The sequence below is a fragment of the Gorilla gorilla genome, chromosome 14 (assembly GCF_029281585.2).
Source record: "Gorilla gorilla gorilla isolate KB3781 chromosome 14, NHGRI_mGorGor1-v2.1_pri, whole genome shotgun sequence".
NCBI classification, from domain to species: domain Eukaryota; kingdom Metazoa; phylum Chordata; class Mammalia; order Primates; family Hominidae; genus Gorilla; species Gorilla gorilla.
Genome location: NC_073238.2, coordinates 22,511,110 through 22,531,857, shown reverse-complemented (window position 1 = coordinate 22,531,857; position 20,748 = coordinate 22,511,110). Strand labels below are relative to the sequence as shown.

Sequence of the window (20,748 nt, the reverse complement as noted above, 5' to 3'; positions counted from 1 at the left end):
TATTTTTATACCAGTAACATGCTGTTTTGGTGACTATGGCCTTCTAGTATAGTTTGAAGTCGGCTTCTAGATTTGTTCTTTTTGCTTAGTCTTGTTTTGGCTATACAGACTCTTTTTTGGTTCTAGGCTTTTATTACCTTAAGGTATGTCCCTTCTATATCTTTTTTAGTTCCATGTGAATTTTTGTAGTTCTGTGAAGACTGATGTTGGTACTTTAATGGGGATTGCATTGAGTTTGTAGATTGCTTTTGGCAGTATGGTATTTTCACAATATTGATTTTACCCATCCGTGAGCATGGGATATGTTTCCATTTGTTTGTATCTATGATTTCTATCAACAGTGTTTTATAGTTTTCCTTGTAGAGGTCTTTTGTCTCTTTGGTTAAGTATTCCGGATATAATTAAGATTTTGTCTGCAAAGATTGCATGCAATTGACAATTATAGGAATATACTATTATAATTATAGGAATTATAATATTCCTAAGGTTTTTATTGCAGCTATTGTAAAAGGGGGCGAGTTTTTTATATAATTCTCAGCTCGTTCACTATTACTGTATAGCAGAGCCACTGACTTGTGTACATTAATTTTGTATCCTGAAACTTTGCTGAATTCATTTACCAGTCCTAGTAGCTTTTGGGATGAGTCTTTAGGGCTTTTTAGGTATACGATCATGTCATCAGCAAAGAGTGACAGTTCGATTTTCTCTTTACCGATTTGGATGCCCTTTATTTCTCTTATCTGATTGTTCTGGCGAGGACTTCTAGTACTGTGTTGAATAGAAGTGGTGAAAGTTGGCATCATTGTCTTGTTCCAGTTCTCAGGGGGAATGCCTTCAACTTTTCCCCATTCCATATAATGTTGGCTGTGTTTGTCATATATGGCTTTTGTTACCTTAAGGTATGTCCCTTCGATGTTGCTTTTGCTGAGGGTTTTAATCACAAAGGGATTCTGGATTTTGTCAAATGTTTTTTCTATGTCAATTTTGCTGAGGGTTTTAGGCATAAAGGGATGCTGGATTTTGTCAAATCCTTTTTCTGCATGTATTGAGATGATCATGTGATTTTTGTTTTTAATTCTGTTTATATGGTGTATCACATTTATTGACTTGCAGATATTTAACCATCCTGCATCCCTGATTTGTCTTCAGATCGTATATATCTTTCGCCCTATGATGGTTAATTTTATGTGCCAAGTTGGGTTGCCTAGATATTTGGTTAAACACTCTGGATGTGTCTGTGAGGGTGTTCCTTGATGAGACGAACATTTGAATATGTAGACTTAGTAAAGTGCTTGCCCTCCCCAGTGTGAGTGGGCCTCATCCAATCCATTAAAACCCAAATAAAACACAAGGGTAGAGGAAGAGAGAATTCACTCTCTGATGATTTCAGAGCTGAGACGTAGATCTTCTCTCGCCTTTGAAGTCAGACGTGGACTGTAACTTACGCCATCAGCTTTCCTGGTTCTCAGGACTTTAGGCTTGGACTGGAACTCCAACATTGGCAGTCCTGGGTCTCCAGCTTGCTGACTGGAGGTCCTGGGACTTCTTAGCCTTCATAACCACATGAGCCAATTCCTTACAATAAACCTATATATATTCATGCAACTGATAAATATTTTGTTGTTACAGATTTGGCTGCCATGTTCTTTTCGTGCCTGTTTTAACAGAGTCTCAGTCATAGCCTGCCTTCATCTCTGAAGGGACCAGGCGACCCACCGAGTGCCTCGGCAGCCTTGTTATTGCATGCAATCTTCACAGACAAGATCTCACTGCAACCAGCTTTCTACAGGAGCACAAGTGTGACATTATACTGATGACATCATTCTCAGAGAAAATTCATTTTACGCACTAAGGACACACAGATACAAGGAGGCTTACACAAAGGGAATGGATCTTTCCCCAACACAGCAGTGCAAGCCCCTGCCACTTTGCTTCAATTCCTGAAAATTCCTTGGTAAACATGAGGCTGCTCTATTCCTGACACTTTCAAGAAATAGTTATTGATCCTCTCAGCATCCACAATGTTAATACAAGCCCAACATTCTTTAATTTGTGTTTTGTTTTTTGGAGGCACAGTCTTGCTCTGTCACCCAGGCTGGTATGAAGTGGCACGATTTCAGCTCACTGCAGCCTCGACCTCCTGAGCTCTAGCAATTCTCCCATCTCGGCCTTCCAAGTAGCTAGGACTGCAGGTGTGTGCCACCACACTCAGCTAATTTTGTTTATTTTTTTGTAGAGAAAAGGTCTCGCTATGTTACCCAGACTGGTCTCAAACTCCTGGGCTGAAGCGATCCTCTTACCTCGGCCTCCCAAAGTTCTGGGATTACAGGTGTCAGCCACTGTTCCCAGCCCTTTAATTCTTTACTTGGGGTTCAGGTGACAACATATTTCTTATTTACAAATCTTACTTAATCTCACTGATGCTGTCTGTCATTGGCTAACTGACCCACCTTGAATGAAGCCTCCTCCAACAAGTCTGGAATCTGTCCGAATCTAAATTAACAGGTGCTCCTATGAATTCCCTCAGAGAACACACTGTGGATGCTTTAGCAACCTCTTCCCATGCCTCCTGAAGTATCTGGATTGCATATGGTGGCCATAAGTAGTCCATGGGCTTCTGATGTAAAAAACAAACCTTCCCCTTTTCACTGTGTTCTGTACAGCATCAGGGCAGTGATTGCTGACCACATACTGGACCCTCTGGAAACAGAGGGCTCTGCATCCATGTCCACGAGCCTTCATGCCCATCTGGCCATCAGGCCTTGGGAAGCAGCACCCCACAGCCTTGGCACAGCTGCAGAGACCTCCTTGCCTCAGGATGGAGTCAAACCTGGACCCCCTGTCATTCTCATCTGCAGGAAACACTGGCCTCCTTCATCCTCAGGCTGTGTTGCTGGAAGTCACCCATCTCCGAGGCCCCTTGGGATTGACTGAGTGACCAGCAGTGAAGTTCATCCACCTTCTGAATGGATGCCATCATCTGACGTGATGGAGCTCAGTGGGTTGTTGCTGCGGTCTTCCCTCCCTTAGCCAGGATGTCCCTGATAAAGGATGACACCCAAGCCTCAGCACAACTGGCCAAACTTGAGGTGGTCATCTCAGCACTGATGCTGGGCCAACAATTAGCCCCATTTGTACATTTTTACAAATTTTTGGCAATTGCCAAGAATTATCCACCTTCCCTCCCCATTGAATTAAAGAAACTTCTTGCCTCATGGATACTCAGAATACAATCAAGGTAACAGATGCCTTTTTTATAACGAAGGACACAGGATGGATCTCATAGGGACACTCCTTATCCCCTGCAGAGTTCCTGACACTACTGATGGTGACCAAGGCAACATTTCCTCAGAAAACACAGTGCTAGGCTTGTGAAAGTGTCTAGTAGGGCTTCCACTGCCGCTATAGGCTGCAGGCAGCTGCTTTAGTTGAGAGATAGACTGAGCTCCTCAAAGAATTCCTATTTAAGTTACAAAGCAGCGAGTGGATGCCCTGCTGGGTTCCACTGTTGCCACAGGCTTTGATTACTCTAAGTTCATGCTTCTTAGGAAAGTGCACTTTTTACACCAATGCTACACAGTTCCCTCAGTTGCCTTTACTGGACATCAAAGAGTTCACATTTTTGACAACCGTTCAGTCCTGGACTGTCCAAGGGGTGGAGCTAGCTCAGTACAGGAAGCTGCCTGCTGCGTGTGGATCAGTAATATCAGACTTGCGCAACAACTCACTGGAGACATGAAAACCAATGCATGGGGGATGCATGACGTCACCCAAATAATTATGAACACTCTTGTGCTGCCAGAGACCCCAGATCTCTAAACCAATGCATGGGGAATGCATGATATCACCCAAATATTTACAAACACGCTTATTCTGCCAGAGACCCCAGATCACTTTTCCTGCCTCCTGCTAAATAAATGGGGGCAGTAGCTTTGCATCGGCTTCCACATTACATTACTCATAACTGTGGCCTTCCTAATCTCTTATGTCCCTAAACACTTATTACAATGTCTCAGCAGCTTTCGCTCAGGCTCTCAAAATATTAGTCATCACGAAAATAAATGTCTGATGTTAAAGCATCAGGGGTCAATTGTATTGTGACACCTAAAATTTCATGCAGCACCCCACCATGTCCTCAGCCTAATGGCTTTCATGCCCCCACCAGACTGCAAAACTCTGAATTAGTCAAGCACATCCCTGAAGGGACAAGGGGTTACCCCACCCTCTGATTTCTACCAAGCCTGCCTCCCACACCATCTGTTCCAGAGAGCAACCCTGGGTAGACCTGCATAAATGCAGTGTCATCCCCCACTGGGCTGAGTATGTGTGACGAGTAAATTACTGGGAATTTCGTCTGCTCAGTGTTTGTTTTGTCTGCAGCCATTCCCAGAATTCTAGGGCAAGACTAGCTTCTTCACCAATGGGGTGAACAGGAAGGAACCCGAGTGGGAATTGCGTTTTTAAAAAAATCCCTTCCCACCCTCTTAATTACGTAATGCATGCATTTTTATAGCTTTTTTGCTCATTCCATTACCTGAGGTCAGCCACTGATATTTAACCCCTCCTTAGCCTCGGAGGAGGGCAGAGGAACACTGGTCATATTGATTTCGCTAGCGGTGACATGATTTCCTCCTGTGCCACTCAAATTCTCTCCTTCTTTAACTTGATGCTCAGTAGGTTGTGTTTCTCTCATCTTTGCAGATTGTTAGGAAGATGAGAATCAGCTTTCATTTTTGGTGTTGCCATAGAGAAGACTCCATGGTAATCTTTCTTTGCACAATCAACTTTTTCTTTTCCCCCAGAAATTGCAAATTCTTATGTGAGAGATAGCTTTCTGGAGTCTGCAAACATAGATTATCATCTCTCTTTTGATGGTAAATTTCTTATATCCCCACCAACAATGAAATACTTACATATCATTTTGGCATGTCATATTGATTGCCAACTACACGTAAGAACATTCCTTGATTTTAAATCTAGACTAATTATGAAAATTAAGGTAGTCCCAAAAAATTATTGTGTACAAATTTATAGACCTTAGGATTAAATGAGTTACTATTAACTAATATTTATTGTGCAGTCAGTGTATGGCAGAAGCTTACTATGTACTATTTCATTTTATACTTAAAACAATATTCTATGCAAAATGCTATAATTTCCCCATGCCTCCAATTTGGACATGATAAAACTGGGTCTCGTAAAGTTTTCAACCCAGAGTTCTCTGCATAGTAAGAAGTAGAAGTAAGTCTAAACCTAAGTCATCTGATTTCAGAGCCCATATAGTTAAATGCTCTAAATGCAGCTTCCCATGGTGATGGTGACTATGAGAGCCTGTCACATGATGTAGGACAGTGCTTCCCTGTAACGTGTGCAAGATTCCTGTGATGATGGTGACTGTGAGAGCCTGTCACATATGATGTAGGACAGTGCTTCCCTGTAACGTGTGCAAGATTCCCGTGATGATGGTGACTATGAGAGCCTGTCAGATACAATGCAGGACAGTTCTTTCCTGTAACATGCACAAGATTCCCGTGATGATAGTGATTATGAGAGCCTGTCACATATGATGTAGGACAGTGCTTCCCTGTAACATGCTCAAGATTCCCCTGATGATGGTGACTATGAGAGCCTGTCAGATACGATGTAGGACAATGCTTCCCTGTAACATGCACAAGATTCCCATGATGATGGTGACGATGAGAGCCTGTCACATATGATGTTGGACAGTGCTTCCCTGTAACATGAGCAAGATTCCCATGACTGTGGTCATGGGAATGGTGACTATGAGAGCCTGTCACATATGATGTAGGACAGTGCTTCTCTGTAACATGCGCGAGATTTCCGTGATGATGGTGACTATGAGAGCCTGTCACATATGATGTTCGGCAGTGCTTCCCTGTAACATGCCCAAGATTCCTGTGATGATGGTGACTGTGAAAGCCTGTCACATATGATGTTGGACAGTGCTTTCCTGTAACATACACAAGATTCCCATGATGATGGTGACTATGAGAGCCTGTCAGATACTATGTAGGACAGTGCTTCCCTGTAACATGCACAAGATTTCCATGATGATGATGACTATTTGAGCCTTTCACATATGATGTAGGACAGTGTTTCCCTGTAACATGCACAAGATTGCCCTGATGATGGTGACTATGAGAGTCTATCACATATGATGTGTGCCAGTGCTTCCCTGTAACATGTACAAGATTCCCGTGATGATGGTGACTATGAGAGCCTGTCTGATACGACGTAGGACAGTGCTTCCCTGTAACATGCACAAGATTCCCGTGATGATGGTGACTATGACAGCCTGTCACATATGATGTAGGACAGTGCTTCCCTGTAACATGCACAAGATTCACCCTGGAATCTTATTAAAATGCAAACTCATAGACCACACTTTGACTAGCTAAGACAAGAGCATTTAAATGGATGTCCAGGTGACAGTGCTAAGATCCTACTGTTCATGTGGGCACTGGCTCACCATATGAACAAAACTTAGGACCTCCAGTTCCTGCTGGAAAAGAAATACAGATATATAGGATGTGACTGTGCATATGGAATATCTGTTGTGTTCTCGACATTGTACTAGACACTAGAGATAAAAATTCAAATATCCCTTGCCTCTTTCTGAAAGGAGCTTCCTACACAGTGGCTTCTGACTGCAGTGTATATTTTCTCTTCTGTCCTGGGTGGGTGAGCTCTATCTCAATGTTGGTAACTGAATACTGACCAGTGGGTTTGACGGGGGAGATCATAGCTGGCTGCGCTCCCACATAGCTATGACCATAGCATATCTCGTGATGCCATTTCCCCCTTGTCACAAGGCTCCCTCCAGTATCATACACACTCTTCATGATTATAAATTCTTCCTCCTTCCACTAAATGTTCCCAAATTTTGCAAAGATAAAAACATAAACCACATTCTTGTCATATTAGTTATATATTAATGATGAAAGTTCCTTACTTTTCTTTCTTTTTTTTTTTGTGACGGAGTATCGCTCTGTCCCCAGGCTGGAGTGCAGTGGCGTGATCTCGGTTCCCTGCAAGCTCCGCCTCCCGGGTTCATGCCATTCTCCTGCCTCAGCCTTCCGAGTAGCTGGGACTACAGGCACCCACCACCACCCCTGGATAATTTTTTTGTATTTTTAGTGGAGACGGGGTTTCACCATGTTAGCCAGGATGGTCTTGATCTCCTGACCTTGTGATCCGCAAGCCTCGGCCTCCCAAAGTGCTGGGATTACAGGCATGAGCCACCACACCCAGCCCAAGTTCCTTACTTTTCATGTGTTTAATATTTTTTCCCAATTTATAGAATATATTAAGAATAAATTTTAGCCATGCACATCTATTACAAACTTCACGATATACTTTGCTATTTTTATATTTCTTATACTCTTATAAAATGTGTGTTCTGGACTCACGTTGGCTTCCATTTCTTCCCTCTGGCTTCTATTACTTTAGGCTATGAGCAGAGATGGACGAGGTGGCTACAATAATGGATCAAGGCTATGAGCAGAGATGGATGAGTCATTGGCTGTAATGGATTAAGGCTATGAGCATCTTGTGAAGTAGGATGTTAAATCTGTAAATGTCAGAATGAATCCAAACTTACCAATTCAAAATTGGATTGTAAAACAGCTCAAAAAAGACTGAAAACACAGCTCTACACTTTAGGAGGCTGAGTCAGGCAGATTGCTTAAGTTCAAGAGTTGGAGACAAGTCCAGGAAACATGGAAAAACCGTCTCAACAAAAAAAAATATATATTTCTAATGAGCTGAGTATGGTGGTATGAGCCTGTGGTCCCAGCTTTTCAGGAGGCTGAGGTGAGAGGATTGCTTGAGTCCAGAAGGTAGAGGCTGCAGTGAGCTCTGATCACGCCACTGCATTCCAGCCTAGGTGACAGAGTGAGACCCGTCTCAAAAACAAACAAACAAAAATAACAAACAAAAACAGCTCTAAACGAAAGTGGCTAGAAAAGTAGCTCAAGTTGTTCCTGTCTGGTTAAATAGAAACATAAATGAATTACTTATGTGCCCCAGTGGCTTCATAATGCTGAGAGCAAAGTCAATTATTCTAGCAGATTCTAGAAAACTTATATCATGGGGTTCAATGAATATATCAAATCATAAATATAATAATCAAATCTGAAAGTGAATCTAGTTTCAAAGACCTCAAAAGCCAGTGTTTAGGAAGCTCTTTTCCGATAGAGACAAGGGATTATTTGACTTCTTATCTCTGTTGTCTAGCACAATGTCCAGAACACAACAGATATTCCATATGCACAGTCACATCCTATGTATGTGTATTTCTTTTCCAGCAAGGACTAGAGGTCCTAAGCTTTGTTTATATGGTGAGCCAGTGCCCCAATGAGCAGCAGAATCTTAGCACAGTCACCTACACACTCATTTCAATGCTCTGGCCCCTTATCCAAGCTAGTCAAAGTGTGGTCTATGGTTTTTCATTGCAAGGGATCCCCGGGTGAATCTTGTGTCTGTCAAAGGAGGAGAAGCACTGCCCTCAAAATATAGAAAAGGTGAACTAATTTATCCAGGCAGCCTGGCTATTTATTCAAGTATTTATTTATCTTGTTGATGGGAAGATTCAAATTGACATACACAATCACCCTCATAAGGATTTCAGGTAAAAAACAAACAAAGGTTTAGATATCAGATGTGTTTTAGAATTACCGCACCAGTCTTTTTATTACAGAATCTAGTAGCATATTTCCAATAGATCTAGGTGAAAATTTCTATCTCATGAGCCTTCTGTCGGTATTTTTAAAATTGGATACTCTATTAGTGGCCAAATTGAATCTCTTACAGACATCTCACTCAAACTGTAGTCATACTTTCCAATAGGCCCCATAAAAATCCTTCTTCTGGAGCAATCTAATATATTTATCCACCTCTTTAGACACTTAGATAAGTATAATAATACAAGTTTTGTGTGTGTGTGTGTGTGTGTAGTGTGTACCTTGTGGCCTTTTGTCCAGTTTCTGCAACACCTGATGCTGAGGCAAGTTTAATGTAAATAACATCCAGCAATGTTAGAAATGTTGACTTTTATTTGCCCATCAGGGAAAAAAAGGTGAATGTCATTGTAGAGGAAATTTTCATTCTGGAAAAAATGCCTACTGTTTGAATATTACTTTCATGCTTTCCACAGATATTATATTGCAAGGATTATGTTTCAAAGTCATCAAAAATAGAAAATACATTTTATATTTCTAGCTGAAAATAATAACAGTAATTAGCCTACCTTTGGGGAAATGTGATAAAAATACTAATGACCATCACAACTCATTAAAAGCATAAAATGTGCAATGATTTAAACTACATGTTATTTCTATGAATCTGCGTAGAAATGTAGACACATTTGATAAATGCCATTTAAAGTCTGAGTGCTTTGGTAAATGATTCATCTATAGGTTGAAGGGATTACTTTTATCTGCCTTCATAGTGAGAATTAGATTTCTGTTCTTTATAAAGCAGGGAATACAGATTGTGCAAGGAGTAAAAGCATTCAATCCTTATTAATAATGATGGTAGCTGAGCTGCAGAAAAGAAAGCCTGTCAGAGTAACGTGTTCAGTTTTACATCATAATCAGAGTGTGTCCATCTCTGTTGAAGGCAGAATTAAAAACGCCTTCAACATTTTTAAAATAATAGATGAAAAACATCTCAAAGTCACTTTTAAAATTTGAATTGATGATTCCACATAACAGGAAAAGGACCAGGAACATCTTAAATACTTCACGATGGAAGTGATGTTTTAAGTGTAATTTCATCAAGGAGAAGTTTTTCCAGAAAGTCTTTTGACCTCAGTAAGAAGCTTATTTACTCTGGTAAATAGTTTCTAGTAAGATGAGAAAGACTTGATTTTTTAAAAACAATTAAAAATTTACATTGTTTAATCTAATGTTGTGATTTCGAAAGTACTACTTTTGCCCTTATAGTTACGCATGTGTATTTATATGCATTTTCTTGGTTCATTCAAACGCCAATAAAATACTTTACTATCCAGGCCCCTTAAAAGCCAAATTAATTTCTAAAAGTGAGGATTGTATGTATGCTGTGAGGTGTGCGCAGGTGTATGCGTATGATGTGTATGTATGGTGTGTGTATGTGGTCTGTGTGTGTAGTAGGTTCATGGGGTATGTATGTGTGTGGTGTGTATTGTGGGTGTTATGTGTGTATACTGTGTGTAGTTTGTGGGTGGTGCATGGTGTGTATATGTGCCGTGTTTGTGGTGTATGTGTGTGTGGTGTGTGTATACTATGTGTGGTGTGTTGTGCGTGTGATATGTGTGTGTGCAGTGTGTGGTGTATGTGATGTGTGTGTATGTATGGTGCTGGGTGTGTGTGCACTGTAGTGTTTGATGTGTGATGAGTGTAGAATGTGTGGTGTGTGTGTGCACAGTGTGTGTGTTGTGTGTATGTGATGTGTGTGCTCTGTGTGTGTGGTGCTATATATACGTGTGCAGTGTGTGGGGAGTATGTGTGGGGTGTGTGTTTGATGTGTGTGGGGAGTATGGGGTGTGTGTGGTGCTGTATGTGTATGTTGTGTGTGTAGTAGATTCGTGTGTGTGGTGTAGTGTGTGCAGTGTGTGGGGGGTATGCGTGTGTGCACATTGTGCAGTGTGTGGTGTGGGGATGTGCGTGCATGTGCACATGGTGTGTGTGCAGTGTGTGTGGTGTCTGGGGTGTGTGTGTGCACATGGTGTGGTGTATCTGGGGTGTGTGTATGTGCACCTGGTCTGTGTGCAGTGTGTGTGGTGTGTGTGTGTGGGTGTGTGCGTGTGCACATGGTGTGTGTGCAATGTGTGGTGTCTGTGGTGTGTGTGCGTGTGCACATGGTGTGTGTGTGCAATGTGTGGTGTCTGTGGTGTGTGTGCATGTGCATGTGGTGTGTGTGCAGTGTGTGTGGTGTGGGTGTGTGTGCATGTATACATGGTGTGTGTGCAGTGTGTGTGATGTCTGTGTGTGGTGTGTGTGCGTGTGTACATGGTGTGTGTGCAGTGTGTGTGGTGTGTGGGCGTGTGTGTGCGTGCATGCATGGTGTGCTGTGTGCAGTGTGTGTGGTGCCTTGTAGTGTATGTGTGGCGCATGTGTGCTTGTGTACACGGTGTGTGTGGCGTGTATGTGGTGTGCACATGTACACATGGTGTGGCATTTGCAGTGTGGTGGGGTGTGTGCAGTGTGTGGTGTCTGTGTGTGGGGTGTGTGTACACATGGCGTGGTGTGTGCGGTGTGTGGTCTGTGGGGTGTGTGCGTGTGCACATGATGTGTGCGTGCAGTGTGGTGTCTGTGTGGGGTGTGTATGCGTGCACATGGTGTGTGTACAGTGTGTGTGTGGTGTGTGTGCCCATGGTGTGTGTGCAGTTTGTGGTGTCTGTGGTGTGTGCATGTGCACATGTGTGTGCAATATGTGGTGTGTTTGTGCACATGGTGTGTGTGCAGTGTGTGGTGTCTGTGTGATATGTGTTCATGTGCTCATGGTGTATGTGCAGTGTGTATGGTGTCTGAGTTGTGTGTGTGTGCACATGGTGTGGTGTGTGCAGTGGGTGTGGTGTGTGCAGTGGGTGTGGTGTCTGTGTGGTGTATGTGCATTGTGTGTGGTGTCTGTATGGGGTGTGTGCCTGTGCACATGGTGTGGTGTGTGCAGTGTGTGTGGTGTCTGGGGTGTGTGCATGTGCAGATGCTTATGTGCAGTGTGTGTGGTGTCTGTGTGTGGTGTGTGTGTGCGCACATGGTGTGTGTGCAGTGTGTGTGGTGTCTGGGGTGTGTGTGCCTGTGTGTGGGATGTGTATGCGTGTGTGTGGGGAAAAGAAAGAAATCAGACTGTTACTGTGTCTATGTAGAAAGAAGTAGACATAAGAGACTCCATTTTGTTCTGTACTAAGAAAAATTCTTCTGCCTTGAGAGGCTGTTAATCTGTAACCCTACCCCTAACCCTGTGCTCACAGAAACATGTGCTGTGTCGAGTCAAGGTTAAATGGATTAAGGGCTGTGCAGGATGAGCTTTGTTAAATGAATGCTTGAAGGCAGCATGCTTGTTAAGAGTCATCACCACTCCCTACTCTGAAGTACCCAGAGACACAAAACACTGCGGAAGGCCACAGGGACCTCTGCCTAGGAAAGCCAGGTATTGTCCAAGGTTTCTCCCTATGTGATAGTCTGAAATATGGCCTCGTGGGAAGGGAAAGACCTGACTGTCCCCCAGCCTGACACCGATAAATGGTCTGTTCTGGGGAGGATTAATAAAAGAGGAATGCCTCTTTACAGTTGAGATAAGAGGAAGGCATCTGTCTCCTGCTCCTCCCTGGGCAATGGAATGTCTGGGTGTAAAGCCCAATTGTATATTCCATCTACTGAGATAGGGGAAAACCTCCTTTGGGCTGGAGGTGGGACATGCTGGCAACAATACTGCTCTTTAAGGCATTGAGATGTTTATATGAACATCAAAAACACAGTACTTTTTTCTTTACCTTGTTTATGATGCAGAGACATTTGTTCATATGTTTTCCTGCTGACCCTCTCTCCACTATTACCCTATTGTCCTGCCACATCCCCCTCTCAGAGAAATGCCCGATAATGATCAATAAATATTAAGGAAACTCAGAGACTGGTGCCGGCGCGGGTCCTCCTTATGCTGAGCGCCGTTCCCCTGGGCCCACTTTTCTTTCTCTACACTTTGTCTCTGTGTCTCTTTCTTTTCTCAAGTGTCTTGTTCCACCCGATGAGAAACGCCCACAAGTGTGGAGGGGCAGGCCACCCCTTCACGTGTGCACATGGTGTGTGTGCTGTTTGTGTGGTGTCTGTGTGTGGGGGGTGTGTGCGTGTGCACATGGTGTGGTGTGTGCAGTGTGTATGTTATGAGTGATTGCTTCTCTTAGCATGTGGACATCAGTCTTCCAGACCAGCTTTCTCCATGTGTCTGGGAACATAAGAAACAAGTTTCTGCAATAATTTTTACACAGCTTTTCCAGAGAGGGACCAAATCTCTGTCGTGAGTGGGTATCTGAGCCTTTGCAGGAGGGAATGTGATGTCCTGGCTTGGCTCACACCCTCTGAGGGCTTAGGCAGTTTTCCTGCTGGATCCCTCACTGTGGCCAGAGAGGGAGGGCTCTGTTTCACCACAGGGAACCAGAAGAGGACTGGTGCGTGGGAAGACCAGGTAATCATAATGGTATTAATAATAGTGGTAATAATACTGTTTTATACATTGTATATGTCATAAGGATTTTAACTTTCATGTAACATAATTGTTGTAAAAATGTCCCCAGTGTGTTTTGTGCTATTTGCGTGGTGTTGAAATATGTAAGAATTTACATTTTAGGTACATTAGGTTTATTCCTTTTTATATGGTTTCTGTTTGAAATTTTGATTTTAGAAGACATTCATTCTCAAGGTCATAAAACACACACACATCTAATTTTCTTTTCTCTCTCTCTCTTTTTTTACATTTAATACTGGAATTAACTTTTATGTAAGGTGTGGGACAATGATTCAATTCTTTCATTTTATATTCTCAAATCATTACCCAATATTTTAATACCATAATTGGAACAATCGCTCTGTTTTGTGGGTTAAAATGTTACCCTGTTACTAGATAAAATTACACTCAATTTCTGTGTTTTTAATTCCCTTTCATTAATGTGTTTATTTTTGTGCCATTTCAAATTTAATTTTGAATAGTGACAATAATCTAAAATATCTTATAGTAAATTTTATAATATTGGCTCTCATTGTGTGTATGTTCAATATATGGATTTAAAATCACATGTTCTTGTTCAAAAATATTTTTCTTGGAATTTTTATTGGAATTTGAGCATATTTTTAAATGCTTTACAGAAAACTAAAGAGCTAATATTATTGAGTCCTCTCATCCAGAATGTGACATGCAAATTCCTCAAACCTCCCTTAATGCCATTTAGTCAGAATTAATATGTTAAATCAATATAAATTAGTATAAATGAGTATAAATAATGATTAAAATAAATTAATGTGTTTGGCTCCACGTTTCTGTCTTCTGCCTTCTATTACTGATGTTTTGTTCCTATCTTTGTTGTTTTCTATAGTTTCTTTTATTATGTCTTTTCCTGTCTTGTGATTTGAAAACTATATGACACATTGTAATGTTTTAATTTTTCTAATTTTTTGCTTTTAATGTTAACTAATTTTATTTTTTAGAGAAGTGCAGGTTCACAGCTAAACGGAGCAGAGAGTACAGACTTCTCCTATGTCCCTTTCCCCACACACAGCCTCCCCACTACAGCTTCCTGCCTCACAGGAGCACACCTGTGACAACCAGGAACCTACCTTGACCCTTCATTATCACTCAAAGCTTACAGTGAACATTCACGTTTACTCTTCACGTTGTACGTTCTGAGTCTTGACAAAAGCATAATGGCAACGGGATATTATTCACTGCTAACAGGAGATGAACTATCAAGCCACAAAAAAATACATGGAGGAAACTTAAATGCATATTGCTAAAAGAAGAAGCCAATCCGAAAAGTCTACGTACTGTTCGATTCCAATTATATGACGTTCTGGAAACGGTGAAACTATGGGAACAGTAGAAAGATCAGTGGTTGCCATGGACCAAGGGGAAGGAAGAGATGGATACACAGAGCACAGAGAATCTTCACGGCAGTAAAACCATTCTGTATGATACTGTAATGGTAGACATATACATTTGTAAAAATCTATCTTAACTTTTAATCTTTTAAATTACTTTTTTTTTTTGATGGAGTCTTGCTCTGTCACAAGGCGGGAGAGCAGTGGCACGATCTCGGCTTACTTCAACTTCCGCCTCCTGGGTTCAAGCGATTCTCCTGCCTCAGCCTCCCGAGTAGCTGGGACTACAGGTGCCCGCCACTGCGCCCGGCTAATTTTTCTATTTTTAGTAGAGACTGGGTTCACCATCTTGGTCAGGCTGGTCTCAAACTCCTGACATTGTGATCCACCTGCCTTGGCCTCCCAAAGTGCTAGGATTATAGGCGTCAGACACCGCACCTGGCCGTTTTTGTTTTAAGAACTGCAGACAAGCTGGGTACAGTGTCTCAAGCCTGTAATGGCTGCACTTTGGGAGGCTGAAGTGGCTGGATTGCTTGAGCCCCAGAGTTCAAGACGAGCTGGGCAACATAGTGAGATCCCGTCTCCACAAAAAAAGTATTTAAAAAAATAGCCAGGCATAGTGCTGCATGCCTGTAGTCCCAGCTACTCAGCAGGCTGTGGTAGAAAAATTACTTGACCCAGCAGTTGGAGGCTGCAGTGAGCTGTGATCATGCCACTGCACTCTGGCCTGGGCGACAGAGCGAAACCCCATCTCAAAACAAAGAACAACCAAAAACCTACAAGCATACTCAGAGATATTGTGGGTTTGGTTCCAGACAACTGCAACAAGGGAAATGTTACAACCAAAAACCTACAAGCACACCTCAGAGATAGTGTGGGTTTGGTTCCAGACCACTACAATAAGGCAAATGTTACAACCAAAAACCTACAAGCACATGTCAGAGATAGTGTGGGTTTGGTTCCAGACCACTGCAATAAGGCAAATGTTACAATCAAGTTAGTTGCATAAACATTTTGTTTCCCAGTGCTTATAAAAGTTATGCTTAAAACTATATTGTAGTTTAATGAGCATTTAATAATTAATAATTAGTAATTAATAGCATGTCTAAAAAACTGTGTACAAACCTTAAGTTAAAATACGTCAGTGCTAAAAAATGCTAATGAATATCTGAGCCTTACCAAGTCATGATCTTTTTCCTGGTGAGGGTCTTGCCTCTATATTGATGACTGCTGGCTAATCAGTGTGGGGGCTGCTGAAAGTTGGATGCCTGTGTCAATTTCTTCAAACAATGAAGTTTGTTCCTTTCACAAAAGATTTCCCTGTAGCATGTGATGCTGTTTGGCACCGTTTTATCAACAGTAGAACTTCTTTCAAAATTGGAGTAAACCCTCTCAAACCCTGCTGCTGCTTTATCAACTAGGTTTATGGAATATTCTAAATCCTTTGTTGTCATTTTAACAATGTTTATAGCATCTCCACCTGGATTATATTCCATCTCAAGAAAATATTTTCTTTGCTGGTCTATAAGAAGCAACTCCCTATTTGTTCAAGTTTCATCATGAGTTTACAGCAATTTCATCTCACCTTAAGGCCCTAATTCTAATTCTAGCTGTCTTGCAATTTCTACCACATCTGCAGGGACTTCCTCCACTGACATCCTGAGCCCTCAAAGTCATCCATGAGGGCTGGAATCAACTTCTTCCAAACTCCTGTTAATGTTAATATTTCAACCTCCTCCCATCAATCACAAATGTCCTTAATGGCACTTAAGGATTGCTATTAAGGACATTTGTGATTCACGGGAGGAGGTTCAAATATCATGAAAGGATTAATGGTGAATCCTTTCCAAAAGGTTTTCAATTCAGTTTATCCAGATTCATCAAAGAAATCACTATCTATGACAGCTATACCTTTACAAAATGCATTTATTAATTAACAAAAACACTTGAAAGTCAAAACCACTCCTTGATCCACAGGCTGAAGGTAAATCTTGTATTAGCAGTCATGAAAATAACATTAATTTCCAAGTACATCTCCAGCTAAGCTTCTGGATAGCTAGGTGAATTGTCAATAAGCAGCAATCTTTTTTCTTTTTTCTTTTTCTTTACTTTTTTCTTTTTCTTTCCTTCTTTTTATTTTTTTGTTTGACGTAGTTTCACTCTTGTTGCCCAGACTTGAGTGCAGTGGTGCGGTCTCGGCTCACTGCAACCTCAGCCCCCAGGGTTCAAGCCATTCTTCTGCCTCAGCCTCCCGAGTGGCTGAAATTACAGGTACTACCACCATGCCTGGCTAATGTTTTTGTATTTTTAGTAGAGATGGGGTTTCATCATTTTGGCCAGGCTGGTCTTGAACTCCTGACCTCAGGTGATCCTCGGCCTCCCAAAGTGCAGGGATTACAGGTGTGAGCCACTATGCCTGGTCAAGCAACAGTCTTTTTAAAGGAATTTTTTTTTTTTCTGAGCAGTGGGTGTCAATAGTGGGATTAATATATTCAGTAAACCATGCTATTAACAGATGTGCTGTCATCCAGACAGTGATGTTCCATTTCTAGAGCACAGAAAGAACAGATTTTGCATAACTCTTAAGGGTCCTGAGATTTTCAGAGTGGTCAATGAGCACTGGCTGTAACTTAAAGTCACCAGCTGCAGTGGTCCTCAAAGAAGTTTTGAAGCCAAGCATTGACTTCTCTCTAGCTATGAAAATTCTACATCTTCACTAAGCTTAATCATTTCTAGCTCTGGACTTAAAGTGAGAGACATACAAGTCTTCCTTTCATTTGAGTTCTTTGAAGCCACAGTGGTTACTAATTAGCACCCCCGGTGGGTGTCACCCTCCTCCCTCCTCTATCAAGTTCACCCACACCGGGGCATGGGGAACCGCGCTTCCCGCAACCCACATGCCCTGCGCGCCTGGGGCTCTCCCACAGGGGGCTTTCGTGAGCCAGGCAGCAAGGGCCATCCCGCTGCTCCAAACCAGCCAGGCTGCGCAGGCAGAAGGACTCTCCCAACCTGCCCGGGCATGCGGGGCTTTGTGTTCGCTGCCCTGGCTCCTCCGGAACTGGGGCTTTCCCATCCTCAGACTCCCTGGTAGTCTCCGCACCCCAACAAATGACAGGAAGACCAGAACCCGCAGCGCGACGTCCTTCTGGGCGCGTGCTCAGTGGGACAGCTTGGGCCCCCTCAAGCTGAGTCACAGGGGCAAGGTGTGCTTGCGCCACCCACGTCCCACCGGAGTACGTGGTGGGGCTGGAGCCCCAGGTCGCCAGGGCGGCGTAGGAACCCGAAGACGCGGCACCTCCACCTCCGGAGCTCGCGACCCCGGAGGCCTCCGCGTCAAGCACAGATGCCAGCCATCCAGGCGCCTCCCAACAGCTCCAGGAGCCGGGGCTCTCATCTGCACTCACCTCCAGCCTGTTAGATGAGCTCCTGTCAACCCCAAAGTTTCAGCAAAAGGCTCAATCTTTCCTAGATCCGGCGCCACTAGGAGAGCGGAAGGACGTGGAAGAGCACGCTTTGCTGGAACCACTCCTCAGCCAGGAAGAACACAGGGCTCTTCTGGAGGAGCAGGTTGGAGCGGGGTTGGGGCGGGGTGGGGGCAGGGCGGCGGCCTCTCTTTTGCGGTGAACTTCAGGCTTGGTATGGAGAGGCGCATCTTCCCTTCCAGCTGACCTGCCTAGGATCCCTGAGTTCCAGGTCCAGCGAGAGACTCCACACAGAGGAGGGCTGTCAAGAATGACAAGAAAGAATTCCTGAGCATCCCGGGGATCCCAGGGCCGGTCCAGGTACCGGGAGGTGGGCTGTCTACTGCGCATACGCGGGTTTCCAGGCAGCAGCCTGGGTTTTCTGACTAGCCCAGGCGGAGCTCTCATCCCTTTTTCCCCGCGTTCTTCAGTCGGGTTGGCGGAGACCTCAGTCCGCGAAACACTGGGCCGGGGCAGAAGCCAGGCCAGTTCTCCTTTCTGCGGCTCGACTCCTCTGCCTCTTCGCTCACCATCACTTGCCAACCCGTGTCCCATCAACCTCCTTGCCAGCACCATGGAGGGCCTTGCAACTAAATGTAGACCTGAGACCCCGTGCAAACCGGGGTGCTGCCCATTCCAGGCAAAAGGGGAGGCAGGCAGAGATGAGGACAGGAACGGAGAAAGAGTGAGATGGAAGGATGGAGCTAGGAGAGGATGGGTGGAAGGAGGGACCCCGGAAGGGAGAGAAAGAGGGAGGGAGAAAGGGAGGAAAAACCCAGGGGAGGGAGGGAAGAACAGAGGGAAGGATGGACCGAGGGACAAAAGGAGCAAGAAGGAGAGAACAGAAGGCAGAGACAAAAACGGTCTTATGCCTCCAGAGCCAACAGGACCCAGCACTCTGGGAAAATGTTGGGTTCCCATTGCGGGCTAAGTGCTGGGCCCACAGCCCCGTTGGCCAGCGGGGTGATCAGCGGCCCTCTGGTTCGCCAGCCTGGGTTACTTCATCCCGGAGAAATTCAGACCAATTCCATTTCCGAAGGAATGAGCGAATTCCCCAGAAAGCAATGAGTTGAGACTCAGGTGGTTGTCTGCTTTTCATCCACATGGTTCACAGATGACATATCCCCACATTGAGCCCTGCAACAGAGCTCGAGGCGGATAGTCTCATCCACACGGGAGTCACACTGAGGCCAACTGAAGCGTGATTCTGGATTCCACGTTCTTTGCCCTCTGCAAAGGTGCCTGTTGCTCAAGTTTCTGCCCCCCGAAAGCGTGACCATGTTGACTGTTTGTTTCCCGAGCTCTGTGGGGCCCCGGAAACTTCCAGGAATGCGTGGAAGACCAGCATCATGTCGGTGCTCTGCTTTCCAGTTTTCAAACAGGCTATATTGGAGACTCCCCATTTTGCAGGAAACAAGAATGCATCGTCAGGCTGTGATGTACGGGATGTTTCTTTTCTCTGTGGTTTTGCTCTCGTTGTCTACGAGAAAATGAACAAGATCCACACACCTGCGTGTGTGAGACTATCACAGCAACTGTGACACCCACGCGCTGGCAATAGAGTTGGCAGCCTGATCCCGGGACAAAGGTACTGATGGACATCCAGACACTCCCCACCACAATCACTGGCAAACCTACTCCCAAACACACAGACGCACAGGGGCGCACGCGTGGGAACACAAGCACACACACAGACACACAAAGACACAGACAACTTGAAGGAGAGCAAGGGATAGAGGGATGGAGAGATAGAAACGGAAGGAGAGAGAGAAACAGCCATCGAGAGAGAGACAGAGAAGAACTGGGGAGATTGAGAGAGAGAGAGAGAGCAAGGTGGAGAAGGAAGTAGAGAAAGGGAAAGGGTGAGGGAGCTACAGAGGGAGAGCAACAGAGCCTTGGAGAGGGAGGCTCTATCTGGTAGACAGGGTCCCCTTTGGCCAGGGTAGGGTGGAGGGTGACTGGGCCGGGCTGGAACAGGGGGGCAGGGCCGCCCCTGCGGGAAAATCAACGGAGCCCTGATACGTGTTTTTACTTGGATTGGTTGGTGGCCTTGGGGGTGCATTTCGTAGCATCATTCCTTTGTTGGCTCCTCCCTGTCCTCTTGGTGCTGTGGGCCCTGAAAGTTGTAGAGTGCACCCGTCACTGTGGCAGGAGCAGTGGCGCTGAGCGTGCCCACGGGCCGCGGCTTGGGTCTCTCTCATTTTCCGGGTGGTATGGCCGTAGACAATGGCAGTGGCGCCTGGCTGGCAACCCGGGGCCGCGAGGCTGGGATCAGGCACCCCGGAGCCGCTTGCCCGTCGCCGGGCTGCTCTCCCCCTCTACGCCCAAGCACCACTAGTCACCGCGCTGCGCTTTCTGCCTACCTCCCAGAGCGTCCCGCTGTCGCTGGTGGCCAGACCACGCGCCAGACCGACGCGGCACCAGAGGCCTCCATCCCCTGCCAGGGCTCTGGACTCTCCATGCGGCCACCCTCTCACTGACACTCCAGGCCTTCCCCAGGCTCTCGAGCTCCAGAGCTTCCAACACCTGGGGCCCGCTCAGGACGGGGTGTGCTCCGAGGCGTCAGGGCCCAGGGCCCAGGGTCCTCGGGTACCCTCCGGTCCTCCGCCTTGCAGCGGAAAAATTATTTTGGATTCCTGGCCGCCCCTCCTGCAAGGCCCCCTCTTGCCCCACACACCCAGAGCCGCCAGGGCTGC

General features: G+C 44.8%; 1 protein-coding gene across 9 annotated transcripts in view; it reads left to right on the top strand.

Moving 5' to 3' along the window:
• The window catches only part of LOC129526409 (protein FRG1-like), a 45,805-nt gene extending 35,772 nt beyond the window's left edge, over positions 1–10,033 (top strand). For 5 of the 9 annotated variants that reach the window (XM_063697082.1, XM_063697081.1, XM_063697078.1 and 2 more), the window contains one exon: positions 1,668–2,651. In XM_063697082.1, the coding sequence (XP_063553152.1) occupies positions 1,668–1,814 (147 nt within the window). In that variant the 3' untranslated portion in view covers positions 1,815–2,651. Of the gene's footprint in view, positions 1–1,629; positions 3,216–7,470 lie in introns of those variants that run through there. The other 4 variants (XR_010130439.1, XM_063697086.1, XM_063697083.1 and 1 more) reach the window with 4 other exon arrangements.
• The last annotated feature ends 10,715 nt before the right edge of the window (positions 10,034–20,748 follow it).